Source organism: Oryctolagus cuniculus, chromosome 17 (assembly GCF_964237555.1).
Source record: "Oryctolagus cuniculus chromosome 17, mOryCun1.1, whole genome shotgun sequence".
Taxonomy (NCBI): domain Eukaryota; kingdom Metazoa; phylum Chordata; class Mammalia; order Lagomorpha; family Leporidae; genus Oryctolagus; species Oryctolagus cuniculus.
Genome location: NC_091448.1, coordinates 56,104,234 through 56,118,314, shown reverse-complemented (window position 1 = coordinate 56,118,314; position 14,081 = coordinate 56,104,234). Strand labels below are relative to the sequence as shown.

At 47.6% G+C, this 14,081-nt stretch overlaps 1 protein-coding gene across 6 annotated transcripts in view; it reads left to right on the top strand.

Annotated features, from left to right (window-relative positions):
- Nucleotides 1-14,081, top strand: part of ZNF18 (zinc finger protein 18) — a 33,044-nt gene that overhangs the window by 1,998 nt on the left and 16,965 nt on the right. For 2 of the 6 annotated variants that reach the window (XM_070061402.1, XM_008270714.4), the window contains exons 1-2: nucleotides 5,973-6,089; nucleotides 13,000-13,468. In XM_070061402.1, coding sequence (XP_069917503.1) covers nucleotides 13,082-13,468 — 387 coding nt within the window. In that variant the 5' untranslated portion in view covers nucleotides 5,973-6,089; nucleotides 13,000-13,081. The other 4 variants (XM_051824478.2, XM_008270713.4, XM_008270711.4 and 1 more) reach the window with 4 other exon arrangements.

Here is a 14,081-nt window from a genome sequence, read left to right as displayed (position 1 = left end):
AACCAACACCCTGGCATCTGGTTATTCTCAATCCTTTTCTCTCTGTGTGTTCCTCAGTGTTCAGGCCCTTTGTGCTAATGAGCAGTGACAGATGAGTCACCAGTCTTGCTGCCTCTCCAAGGGGAAGAAAACACTCGCTTCTGTGACTGATCTGAGGGACCTTCAGAGCCACCACATGCTCCTGGAAGCTTCTGTCAGAGGGTGGTAAGTTCTGTCTGAAAAACAGAATGCAGACAGAGCCTCAGTGTGGGCAAGTGTCCAGCCATCCCCAGCAGCAGGCACCGGGGACAGATGGGCTCCACACTGCTCAGTGCTCATGGGGGTTTCAGGCATCCTGGCCGTCAAGGTGAGGTGGATGTCACGGACCCAGCAAGTGCAAAGTTGGCAGGGCCATCAGCCCAGCGAGAGGTCAGAGTGAAGGAGGACCATGCATAGTATAAATTGACTATAAGGTCAGCAAATGATCAAGATGAGGCACTTATGGGGCCAAAGGGGGAGAATTCTAGGTGGTGGAAGATTTGGGGGTATATGGAGCCTCCTACCACATTCTAAGATCATACCTGGATAGAACTCTAAACTTCAAAGGGCCTCTGGGCAGTGACCATTATAAGGAATCACTGAAAGAGTTCAAAGCCTTCCAAGTTTGCTCCTGAAGGCTGGAGCTCTTTTTCTGGAAGGAACAGAAGCTTGAGGGGGTGGGGGAGTCAGCATATCTGGAAAATGTAGGAGGGGTGAGAGTCCAGCACTGTGGGGGCCTCTGTGGCTGAAACCCAAGCTCCAGTCTTGGTGGGGGAGGGACAAGCTCAGAGGCTTAATATAACCTGTGTGTGTGTGTGTGTGTATGTGTATCTATTACATATACATATATATATACACATGCATCACATGTATACATGCAAACCTACTTGAAACATATACATACATTTGTATTTTACACACATATACCCTAGTGTAAATACATACACACATACATATACATATGAAAATACTTCAGAAAGTTAATGGAATTACAATTAAAAAACAAGTCTATTTTGATGTAAATATTTTTGGAATCTGTGCCTAGTTTTTTCTTTTTTTAAGATTTATTTATTTGAGAGACAGAGTTGCAGAGAGAGAGAGAGATCTTACATCCACTGGTACACTTCCCAAATGGCTGCAACAGCCAGGGCTGGGCCAGGCTGAAGCCAGGAGCCCAGAGCTTCTTCCAGGTCTTCCAGGTCTTCTTCCAGCCATCTGCTGCTGCTTCCCAGCCCATCAACAGGGAGCTTGATTGGAAGTGGAGTGGCCAGGACTTGAACTGGTGCCATATGGGATGCTAGTACCGCAGGCAGAGGCTTAACCTACAATGCCACATGTAGGCTTAAGCTACAATGTCAGCCCCTCTGGTAGACTTTTCTTTTTTTTTTTTTTTTGGACAGGCAGAGTGGACAGTGAGAGAGAGAGACAGAGAGAAAGGTCTTCCTTTTTGACGTTGGTTCACCCTCCAATGGCCGCCGCGGCCGGCGCATTGTGCTGATCCGATGGCAGGAGCCAGGTGCTTCTGGTCTCCCATGGGGTGCAGGGCCCAAGCACTTGGCCCATCCTCCACTGCACTCCCGGGCCACAGCAGAGAGCTGGCCTGGAAGAGGGGCAACCAGGACAGAATCCGGCGCCGCGACCGGGATTAGAACCCAGTGTGCCGGCGCTGCAAGGCGGAGGATTAGCCTAGTGAGCCGCGGCGCCGGCTTGGTAGACTTTTTAATACTTAAAATTTTGGTTGGATTGGATGAGCCTGGTATTGCTGTGATTTCCCAGTGTATCTGAACAAGTAGCTAAGACAGAAGTATAGTTCTACCATTTTCTTATTTACTTGTGCCTGGTATCCATCAGCTTTTCACTCCTACAACAAAAAACCTGAGGAGACCGACCTTATAAAGAGAAAAGGGTTTTTTAGCTCATGATTTTTGGTGGCTCAAATTCAAGATCAGGCAGTCCCATAGGCCTGGATCTGATGCAGACTGTGGATGGCAATGGTGGAGCTCATGCAGGGTGAGGCTCATGTGGGGAGCCAGGCAGCAGAGGGAGAGGCTGGGTCCCATGTGGACTTTGTCAGCAACCAACTCACCTTCCCAGGGCACACTCCTAGTGGCCTAAGGACTCTCTCACTAGGCCCACCTCCCAGCACAGTAACTGGATTATGTCTCCATCATCCAAGTGCCAGTAACATATGGCTTAGGGGTGTGAGGTCAGGAGCCACAGGTTGTTCAAACCACAACATGCTGTCATCTTCAAACTGAGATTATTTTGCAAGAGGTTTTTAAACGTATGTGAAGTCTATGTGCCCATTTTGTTGGGGTGACTTAGTTAAAACTAGGTAACATAGGCCGGCGCCGCAGCTCACTAGGCTAATCCTCCGCCTAGCGGCGCCGGCACACCGGGTTCTAGTCCCGGTCGGGGCACCGGATTCTGTCCCGGTTGCCCCTCTTCCAGGCCAGCCCTCTGCTGTGGCCAGGGAATGCAGTGGAGGATGGCCCAGGTGCTTGGGCCCTGCACCCCATGGGAGACCAGGAAAAGCACCTGGATCCTGGCTCCTGCCATCGGATCAGCGCGGTGCGCCGGCCGCAGTGCGGCGGCCATTGGAGGGTGAACCAACGGCAAAGGAAGACCTTTCTCTCTGTCTCTCTCTCTCACTGTCCACTCTGCCTGTCAAAAAAAAAAATAAATAAATAAAAAATAAAACTAGGTAACATAATCCACAAATGCACTGAATCTAACACTTGTCAACTTCAGTCTGTCTCAAGATGTTGGGAACAAGGACAAATATGGGATGTCATTGTCACCTGCTCCTTGGCTTGCACCTCTTCCTCTTCCCTTATGGTACCTCCCACGCCGTGACTAAAGTCTGTTCACCATATGTCAAAGGTGACCAAATGGAGAGCTAGGCTGTGCATTACATTCAGTACTGGCAAAGCTGAATTCCTTCCTCATCTCTCCAGGACTATGCACTTAGAAGCTTAAAGGAGTCTGCCTTCACATGCAATGACTTTTTTTTTTTAAGTTTTATTTTTTATTTATTTAAAAGGCAGAGTTACAGAAAGAGTTTCCATCCACTGGTTCACTCCCCCAGTGGCCTGGGGCTGGGCCAGGTTGAATCCAGAAGCCAAGAGCTTCTTCTGAGTCTTTGACATGGGTGTAGGGCCCCAAGCACTTGGGCCATCTTCTACTGTTTTCTCAGCTGCATTAGCAGGGAGCTGGATCAAAAGCAGAGCAGCTGGGACTTGAACCAGCTCTGTGTGGGATGCTGGTGTCACAGGCAGAGGTTTAATCTGCTGTGCCACAAGACTGGCCCCGCAATGACTTTTCAAACTTAAAGAGAAGTCATTAATGCATTTGAGTAAAATACCCATACCTATAAACATTTGCATGAGGTATGTGTGCAGTGGTTGGTCATTGAAATTCTAAAAAGTCTCAGATTGAGAACTCTTTGTCTAAAAGCATTTTATGTCTTCAAAGTGGAATTTTGTTGGGTGAGAGAAGCAACAAGATTTACCCACAACTTTTTTAAAAAGATACAACTTCATAACGTAAGCCAGGTTTGTGTTCCCTTGTGTCACCTGTGGGCAATAGAGGACATCATTTTCCAGCCCTTCCTGAATTGTCTTGAATGTTTTCTAAATCTTTTCCAGGACATTCCATATAAAATAAGATCAGTGATATGTTAGCACTCCTTTTTTTTTTTTTTTTAAGATTTATTTAATTAATTGAAAGGCAGAGTTACAGAGAGAGAGAAGAAAGAGAGAGACAGACAGGGAGAGAGAGAAAGATCTTCCATCTACTGTGTTTACTCCACAAATGGCCAGGGTTGAGCCAGGCAGAAGCCAGGAGCCAGGAGCCTCTTCCGGGTCTCCCAGATGGGTGCAGGGGTTCAAGCACATTTTCCAGGTGCATTAGCAGGGAGCTGGATTGGAAGTGGAGCAGCTGGGACACAAACAGGTACCTATATGGGATGCCGGCATCTCAGCCGATGGTGACTTTACTCGTTACACCACAACACAGTTTTCAGGGCTCCTCTTAACAAGGGAGGAAAAAAAAATCAGAGTTACTTTCTTGCTTAATTCTCTAAATATTCTCTAAATATCCCGCAGAAGATAATTCAGGTTCCTACTGCCACAAGGTGAATCACTATTGCTCCATTGAAATCAGCGTGATATAAACCACCTCTTGAAGTCAGAGGGAGAGAATTGGAAATTGGTTTCTGTTCCAATCTCCCTCCTCTGCGTGGCCCATTTGCCAGTAATTTCCATAAGCCTATGGCTGATGTCCTCCACTGATACATGTGTTCCTTTTACCTTGAATCAACATGAATCTCTCTCTCTCTCTCTTTCTCTCTCTCTCTCTCCATTGAACGTGCCTTTTGACATTTCCATTGCTAGGTTTCAGAAAATTTTGAGTGAAATAATTGATCTGGCCCTTAACAACCTCATACAATTAAACGTCATCCTTGGTATTAATTAAACCTTGCACAATCCTTAAAACAGCTTTCTCCGTCTATTCTGCTGTATCCTGGAGCTAATGCAACACAGAGAGAGGGACAATGTGAGATCTGGAGCCAGAACATGTAGTTTAGGGGCCGGTGCTGTGGCATAGCAGGTCAGCCTCCACCTGCAACACTAGCGTCTCATACTGGGCCAGTTTGTGTCCTGGCTGCTCTGTTTCCCATCCAGCTCCCTGCTAATGGTCTGGGAAAACAGTGGAACATGGCCCAAGTGTGTGGGCCCCTGCACCCATGTGGGAAACCTGGAAGAAGCTCCTGGCTTAGGCCTGGCCCAGCCCTGGCCATTACAGTCATTTGGGGAGTGAACCAGTGGTTGAAGATCTCTCTGTTTCTCCTCCTCTCTCTGTAACTCTGCCTTTAAGATAAAAAATAAATAAATCTTTAAGGGGTTGGCCTTGTGGTGTGGTGGGTAAAGTCACCATCTGCTGGGCTGGCATTCCATATGTAGAGCAGCCAGGACTTAAACTGGTGCCCATAAAGGATGCTGGCGCTGCAGGGGGAGGATTAACCTAGTGCGCCACAGCGCCGGCCCTGAGATGTTTTCAATTCCTTTAAATATCACACAGGGACAGGACACTTTATCATACTGACAAGTTCTTTTCTGCTAATTGCCCAAGATTGAAGTTCCAGATGTGGACATGATACTTTGGTTAATGCAGCTTAGCATCACAAAAATGGGTGTTCTAGCCCAGCACAGGATGCCCGGGAAATGGGTGAAGGTGGATTCTTACACACTAGAGAGATAGCTATCGCTATCATGCCTGTAGGAAATGATGTAGAACCAGGGCTGCACGTGGCTTAGAGGGACGCCCACATCCCATATCAAAGTGCCTGGGTACCAGTCCCGGCTCTGCTCAAAAAATCAAATGATGTGGAACTGAGCACGGGTGGAGGGAGTGAGACAATCGTTGAGAGACAATGTGGTAAAACCAAATGACTTGGCAAGTGTTGGCGGTTGGGAGAAGGAAGAAGGGGAAGCGAGGAGCTGAAGAAGAATGGGAGATGAGAGATAAGGGGAAAAAAAGAGGATACAGAGCTGGGAGGGAGCTTGGCTTCTCACCAAGGCCCAGGAAGTGCAGAGCTGGTGAGCATTGAGGAGAAGCAAGACAGAGTAAGGCTGGGCACGTTTCCAGGGCAATTGTCACAAGTCCCAGAGAGGCGAGACCCTAGGGGAGACCCCGGGAGGGTGCAGAACGGCCGTTTCGGCTGCGGGTGACTGGGCAACTGTGTGCAGCGCTCGCAGCGCCTGGCCTACTGCGTGGGACTGGGCAGGCGCGCAGTGTCTGCTGGATGACAAGCGAAGGCACGCAAAGAGCTTGAATGAACGGAGGAAGGAACGAGAGTGGCGTGGCCGAAGGACCCGCCCCGCCTGTCGGTTGGAGGATCTGGGACAACACAGCGGGGCGGGGCGGGGCGCGGCAGCCTCACAGCCAATCGGAGCCTCGGCTTCACTTCCTGCCCCGCCCCGACGCCGCGCGTCGCTTGCCGTCCGCCAGCGGCGCGCGCAGCCGCCCAGCTCCCGGAAGTGCGCCTGGAGCCGGCCCCGCGGGCTGAGGTGAGCGCGGGGGCTGGGCGGGTCTGGTCGTCGGCCGTCCGGTTATCGGACCTGACGCCGCCCGCGTCCGCGCCCTGCTCGGCGGGACCCCCGGAGCCAAGGCGGGATCGGCGGGCCAGCGCGCCGTTGTGCCTGGGGAGCGCGCGCGTGCGCGCGCCGAGATGCGGCGAGTGCGGGGGAGGGGCGCCCCAGGCTGCCCGTGGACTCTGGGAGTGGGGATGCGTGACCCCAATCCCGACTTGCCTTCCCCTTGCCCTGGGACCCCCGGAACGCGCTGCCCTCCTCTAAGGTCTGAAAGTAGGCCTCGGGCAGGAAGCCCTGTCGCCCGAGTGCCGGGGTGCCGGGTGGAGCGCGCCTCCGCCGCGGGCAGCTCTGCCAGGCGCTCCCCTCGGCGGTTGGGAGCGCTCCTGTCCGAAGCGCAGGCTGTAGAGCTTCCTGGGTTTGACTCTGGCCGCCCCTCGTGAGGCTCAGAGGTTGCTGATGGGTAAAGGCCAAGCTTGCAGGGTGCCGGAGGGTGAGAAGCAGCGGGAACAGAGGCTCCGGGCGAGCTGATGCTCACCCTGGAACAGTCACCGGGTCGTGGGTCATTGATACGGAGTAAATATACCTACGGAATGCACATTTGCAATTGCATTCTCGTTTGTTACAGCTTTAACAAGCCAGACAGGTAAGCTGTAGTAAGTATTAAAGCTTTAACAAGTATAGCAAGTGTACATTTGTGAGGGGGGTGTGTGTGTATAATTAGTGGGAGTAGATTCTCATGAAGTCATTGGGATATAAACCCATAAGCCTTCTATAAAGTATTTTAATTTTGAATAATAGAGACATTTTTTCTTAACAGTATCCGAAAGTATACTCATTGCAAATATTGGATTTAAAGATTTATTTATTTGAAAGGCAGAATTACAGAGAGGCAGAAGCAGAGAGGCCTTCCATCCACTGGTTCACTTCCCAAATGACCACAATGGCCAGAGCTGGGCCAATTCGAAGTCAGGAGCTTCTTCCAGGTCTCCCACATGGGTGCAGAGGCCCAAGGACTTGGGCCATCTGCTACTGCTTTCCCAGGCCACAGCAGAGAGCTGGATCAGAAGCGGAGCAGCCAGGAATCGAACTGGCATCCAACTGCGATGCGGGCACTGTAGGCGGTGGCCTTACCTGCTATGCCACAGCACCAGCCCGGGATTTAAATATAAGACCTGTAGGTATCCCTACATGTGGTTTCTCCTAACTGTTTATCTACTTTTTTTATTCAGAAACCACATAAATTTGAGCAAGTTTACAGATGAGTTCTTGCCCTCTGAAATTTTTCTTCTTAGATAGTGAAGGAGTTTTGTACACATATCCACTTTTAAACAGATACTGGTTTGAAGCCATAGCTCTCCTTGTAAGTTGTGTTTTAGATGCTTGTTACAGTGTGATATGCTGAGTTTTCATTGTCATTATCATTCAGTATAAAGATATATTTGTGGGTTATTTAAGAGTGTTAATAATTTCCACGAATTGGAATTTTGCTAAATAACTTACGGATTAATTTTTTAAAGTTTTTTTAAAAAAAGTTTATTGGAAAGGCAGAGAGAAAATGAGAGTGTGTGTGAGCCTGAGAGTGCTAGCTAGCTCGCTCTCATCTGCTGGTTCACTCCCCAAAGCTGGGAGCTGGGAACTCAGTCCAGCTCTCAGGGACCCTGCTACTTGAGCCATCACCTGTTGCCTCTTGCTGTACACATAGCAGGAAGCTGAAATTGGGTGCAGAACCAGGACCCAAACCCACACATGTGAGATGTGGGGATCTTAACTGCTGTACCAAATGCCCAGCCCTGTTGCTTTCTTTTTATTTTTTTTTTCCTTTTTTTAAAGATTTATTTACTTGAAAGAGTTACACAGAGAGAGAAGGAGAGGCAGAGAGAGAAAGAGAGGTCTTCCATACGCTGGTTCACTCCCCAGTTGGCTGCAATGGCCGAAGCTGTGCCGATCTGAAGCCAGGAGCCAGGAGCTACATCTGGGTCTCCTGTGTGGGTGCAGGGGCCCAAGGACTTGGGCCATCTTCTACTACTTTCCCAGGCCATAGCAGAGAGACTGGATCGGAAGTGGAGCAGCCAGGACTCGAACCAGCACCCATATGGGATGTCAGCACTGCAGGTAGTGGCCTTACCTGCTATGCCACAGGCCTGACAATCTCTGCCTTGCAATTATAATATTGAGTGTGTTTATATTTAATGTAGTTGTGATGGGTAGGTTTTAGCCTACCATTTTGCCTTGCTTTCCATTGGACTTTTCTGGTTTTCCTTTCTCTCTTGCTCATTTCTTATCATATTTTGGATTACTAAGTATTTTTTTAATATTCATTTTATTTATTTATTTTTAGCTATACCTATACCTCTTTGTATAATTTTAGAGCTAACAATGACAGCCTTAATTTACCAGAGTTTACTTTACCAAGGTCTGCTTTAGTGTTGAATCACTTCATACCTCACAATTCATCTTTCTCATTCTCCACATCTCACTTAGCACCTTCACACTCCCCATTCCCACCTGACACTCCCCCATTGCCTGCTTCCCCCTTTCCACATGGCAGTTCACAAAAGTAATGACGTAACAGCAGGTTAGTTCCGTTTACCTCCTCCTTGGTGCTATCTTAATAGCTTTTACTTATATTGTTTTTGCTTTTAACAGTGAGCTGCCTTTTAAGGAAATTAGGAGACTAAAGAAAGCATAGGGGGTGAACGTTTGGACTGGAAAGCCCACATCCATATCAGAGTGCCTGGATTCGAGTCTTGGCTCTGCTTCTGATTCTGGCTTCCTGTTGATGTACCCAGGGCACATCAGGTGATGACTCAAGTACTTGGATCCCTGCCACCCCTGTGGCAGATTTGGGGTGTGTTCTGGGTTCCCAACTTCAGCGTGGCCCGGTTCTGGCTGTTGTAGGCATCTGGGTAGCAGAAGGAAGATATCTCTCTTTCTGTCTCTGTTACTCTGCTTTTCACATAAAATGAAATAAATGTAATTTATTTTAAAAAAGGATAGTATTTTAAATTTCTCCAGCATATAGTGACCATTTTTGGTGTTCTTCATTCCTTTCTGTAGATCTGAGTTTCCCATCAACCACAAGAATGTCCTTTTGCATTTCTTATAGTACACATCTGTTGGTGACAACTTCTCCCGATTTATCTAAAAACTGTATTTAAACTCTTTTATGAAGGATTTTTTGCTGGATATAGAATTCTGACTGCAGTTGTTTTTCTAGACTGTACCTTTGTTTCTTTTTACAGTTTCCATTCCTCTCTCGGGAGTCTATCTCTTTTCCCACTAAAGTTTGATCTTTAAGCATCTTGTGCTATGTTGGAGTTTGTTTCTCTTGATTGCTTTTTCTTTGACTTTAGGTCCCATTTTCCCATCCGTCTAGAATTTTGACTTGCATCCTTGGTGTTTCGGATACTGCTTTGCAGATGCTGTGGTCCCAGTTATCTTCTTTGAAGAGTGCTGATGCCTCTTCTAGCAGCCAGTTCAGTTACTTACTGCTGTTTGTTTTGTTTTAAAAAATGTGTTTATTTATTTGAAGGACAGAGTTACAGAGAGATCTTCCATCCCCTGGTTCACTCTGCAAAGGGCTACAATGGCCAGGGCTGGTCCAGGTTGAAGCCAGGAGCCCAAAACTCCATCCGGATCTCCCACATGGGTGCAGGGGCCCAGGCATTTGGGCCATCTTCCACTGCTTTTCTAGGCACATTAGCAGGGAGCTGGATGGAAAGTGGAGCAGCCTGGATTCAAATTGGCACTCTGATTTGGGATGCTGGCATTGCAGGCATGCTGGTGTCGCAGGTGGTGGCTTAACCCACTCTGCCATCTCCATGATCTCCCACCATTTGCTTTTTTTCTTTATTTTTAAAATTAAAAAAAAAAAGATTTACTTATTTTATATGAAAGGCAGAGTTGCAGAGAGGCAGGGGTGGGTAGGTGGGTCTTCCATCTACTGGTTCACTCCCCAGATAGCCACAATGGCTGGAGCTATGCTGATCCAAAGCCAAGAGCCAGGAGCTTCTTCCAGGTCTCCCACACGGGTGTAGGGGCCCAAGGATTTGGGACACCTTCTGCTTTCCCAGGCCATAGCAGAAAGCTGGATAAGAAGTGGCACAGCCGGGTCTCAAACCAGTGCCCATACGGGATGCCAGAACTGCAGGTGGCAGCTTTACTCACTAAGCCACAGCGCCAGCCCCCAGAACAATTGCTTTTAACTTGTGTAAGCTCAGTTGTATGCTTCAGTAAAGCAGGTCTTTAGAAAGTAAAATATGTTGGGGCCGGCGCTGTGGCGCAGCGGGTTAAAACCCTGGCCTGAAGCACCGGCATCCCTTATGGGCGTTGGTTCTAGTCCCAGCTGCTCCTCTTCTGATCCAGCTCTCCACTATGGCCTGGGAAAGCAGTGGAAGATGGCCCAAGTCCTTGGACCCCTGCACCCACGTGGGGGACCTGGAGGAAGCTCCTGGCTCCTGGCTTCAGATCGGTGCAGCTCCAGCCATTGTGGCCATCTGGGGAGTGAGCCAGTGGATGGAAGACCTCTCTTTGTCTCTACCTCTCTCTCTAACTCTTTCAAATAAATAAATCTTTTTTTTCTTTCTTTCTTTTTTTTTTTTTAGACAGTGAAAGAGAGAGAAAGGTCTTCCTTTTTCCGTTGGTTCACCCCCCAAGTGGCTGCTATGGCCGACACATTGCGGCCGGCACGCTGCACCAATCTAAAGCCAGGAGCCAGGTGCTTCCTCCTGGTCTCCCATGTGGGTGCAGGGCCCAAGGACCTGGGCCATCCTCCACTGCCCTCCCGGGCCACAGCAGAGAGCTGGACTGGAAGAGGAGCAACCGGGACAGAATCTGGCGCCCCAACCAGGACAAGAACCTGGGGTGCCGGCGCTGCAGGTTGAGGATTAGCCAAGTGAGCCGTGGCACCGGCCATAAAATAAATCTTAAAAAAAAAAAAAAAGTAAAAGATGTTTCCCAGTTCCTTCTTAGTTGATAAAACTAGACCAGTAGTCCGGGTCTAGCCTGCAGATCGTTGGAGGCTTGGTTTTAGGGTTTTGTAAGTGTTGGGGGTGGGAGCGGGTCAGAAGAGCCTGTGCTCTAGGGTGTGGTATTTACTGCTAAAGTAGCACCTCTTTGGTATCTCAGGATGCTTTGGGCGTTGAAGAGATCTGTCCAGTCTGGATGGTTAACAACTCCAGCATCTCTCATACTGGTAGGCTTTCCATATCTGTTTTGTTCTCAACCCTGTAGCAGATGCTCTTCATTAAACCTTGCGCTTGTATCTTGCTTGTATGCAAGTCCAACTCCTTGACACAGAGTCTGGGAGGAAAGCCCATACAGATTTCTGTCCCCATCCCCACAGCGCCCCCAGGCTCTCTTCTTCATGTTTACAGCCACTTCAACAGCTCCAGATTCCCGTCTGTGCTTAGGAAGACTCGCGGGCCCTGCGTGAGCTCCGCCTCTTGCCCTGTGGTTAGGAAATTGTAACCTAGCAGACAGCCATGGTCACGTGAGGCTGACCACACGTTTCTCTGCTCCCAGGAACTACAGTGTGCCTTTCCTGTTGTCTGGCTCTTGGAAATGTTTGCCCACAAAGTGCTTTCCTTCTCTGGTGTTGTAGTTGTTTCTAGCAGGTGGTCTAATCTATATTACTGGTTACTCTGGTGTAGCCAGAATCAAATTCCTCAAATGTGTATTTATTGAGGACTTAAAGTATGTCACTCTGGCATACCAAGTGCCACGTGAATATTTGAATGAGGTATGTAGGGTTTTTTTTAAAAAATAATTATAAATTTAGTGAGGTGCACATAAGAAATGTGGTATCACATCAGCCGCTTTTAGCTCACTTCTTTTGGACCATGGGGGAGGGGGGGACCTTTTTTTGGATGTAGGTGGAATTCTTTGAGTGAAGTTGTAGGGATGAGGACAATGCTTATACCTCAAGAAAAGAGCCAGTTATTAAAAGCTAGAAGATTGTTCTGGTCTGTGATGATTAAGCACACACCCAAACTGATTGCCATGAGTGTTCAGGAGAAATGATGACTTCCAGCTCCTTCGTCACTTTTAAGAATTATCCCCAGTAACCTAATATCAGTTAACTAGAATTACGTATTGCATGATCCTTTAAAGTGCCTTCATATAACTTTGCCATCTAATATTTGTTTTTGCTCTATTGTTTGATGTCTTTTAAATTTCTAAAATTCACTTAAAATTACTATCACTTGGTTTAAGGCCATAGTAGTATTTTTAGGTAGTTAATATTTGTTCTAACCTATCTTCAGGCTCAAGGTTGAAAGTCTCAGATGTGATTCATTTTTTATAAATTTCCAAATAGAACTGTTTTTAGCATGGCATCAAAACAGGGCACATGCAAATTTTGTTGTACCCCTTGGAAGAAATTTATTCTCTGTAACCTCATATTTAATATGGAAGCCTCTGTTCATTTCAATATTAGTCTTTATTCTTAGCTCGTGAATGTCTGTCCAGCTTTATTTCTTAATCTCCAGTTTTGAGAAGAAACCTTTTTCTGGAAACCGACTAGTGAAAATGCTTTCATAGGGTGTATTTTGTTCTTCTGAGTGGTCTGGATATTTGCAGAGAGAAGGTTATAAAATAGATAGGGTCATGGTGGCTGTTTCAATACAGTATCAGTACTTTGCTTTGTGGCTTCAGGTTTGCAAAGTTTCAAAATAGAATAATGTATACATCTAGTAGTTTCCAAAGGAACATATCACCTTCAGGGCTCCTCAAATTTGAAAACTTTCCAAGCAGAACAGTGTATTTATTGAGTAGTTTCATAAGAAACATAGTTGCCTTCAAGACTTCTCAGATAAGACACCTACATTTTTTTCTTTCTGAAAATATGTCCCTGTCTATTTAGCACTCACTCTTATTCCTTCTTTAGCTTCCCTGTGAAGACCTGGTTCTCCACAGAGACAATTCCACCTTGGAAGCTCTTTACCTCAAAGGACCTGCAAAGCCAGACGATGCCCATTGACCTGGGGCAGGCCCTGGGCCTGCTGCCATCCTTGACAAAGGCTGAGAACTCCCCATTCTCTGGACCAGATGCTGCCCCTGAAGCTGAGCTCTCCAGCCCTGAGGCCGCACGCCAGCTCTTCAGGCAGTTTCGTTACCAGGTGATGTCTGGGCCCCACGAGACCCTGAGACAGCTTCGGAAGCTCTGTTTCCAATGGCTGCAGCCGGAGGTTCACACCAAGGAGCAGATCCTAGAGATCCTCATGTTGGAGCAGTTTCTGACCATCCTGCCTGGGGAGATCCAGATGTGGGTGCGGAAGCAATGTCCAGGCAGCGGAGAGGAGGCGGTGACGCTTGTGGAGAGCTTGAAGGGTGACCCCCAGAGACTTTGGCAGTGGGTAAGCAAGGGGCCTGATGACCTGGGAGGGAAGCACAGGGCTCCTCTGGGATCCCATCACATGTGTTGGCTTCTTTCCTGATACCACTTATGGCACCACATGAATGGGCTTTTCTACACCAACAACCAGTTTTTTTCTGTGTCCTACAAATAAGTTGTCTTTGATTATGACAGTATTTGGAGTTAGCATAAATCCCACAGGTTCACAGGAATGCCCCAAACTTCAGATGTCAGTTGCAAGTCTCAGGGACCACTTATACTTCTGAAAAACCATCTATAAACTTGGGGGTTCCAACAGTTCCCTCTTCATGTTAGATAATTTGAATTCAGGAAAGCATTTTACTTACTGTTTTTCATTTGTTTTAAAGGCTACAACCCACTAGCAACCAAATGGAAGATATGCTACTCTTATGCATGGTACTTTATTCGTACTTTTTGAGTTCACCAATCTGGAAACTCCCTGGAGCCTATTTAGAGATTTTTATGGAGGCCTCACTATTTCCACAGTTGATCAAATCATTTGCTATTGGTGGTTAAAGATCTGCAGTCCCTCCAGCCTCCCCTGAATTTGGGAGATGGCATGGTTGGTTCCTCTAGCAACTAATCCCCTCCTG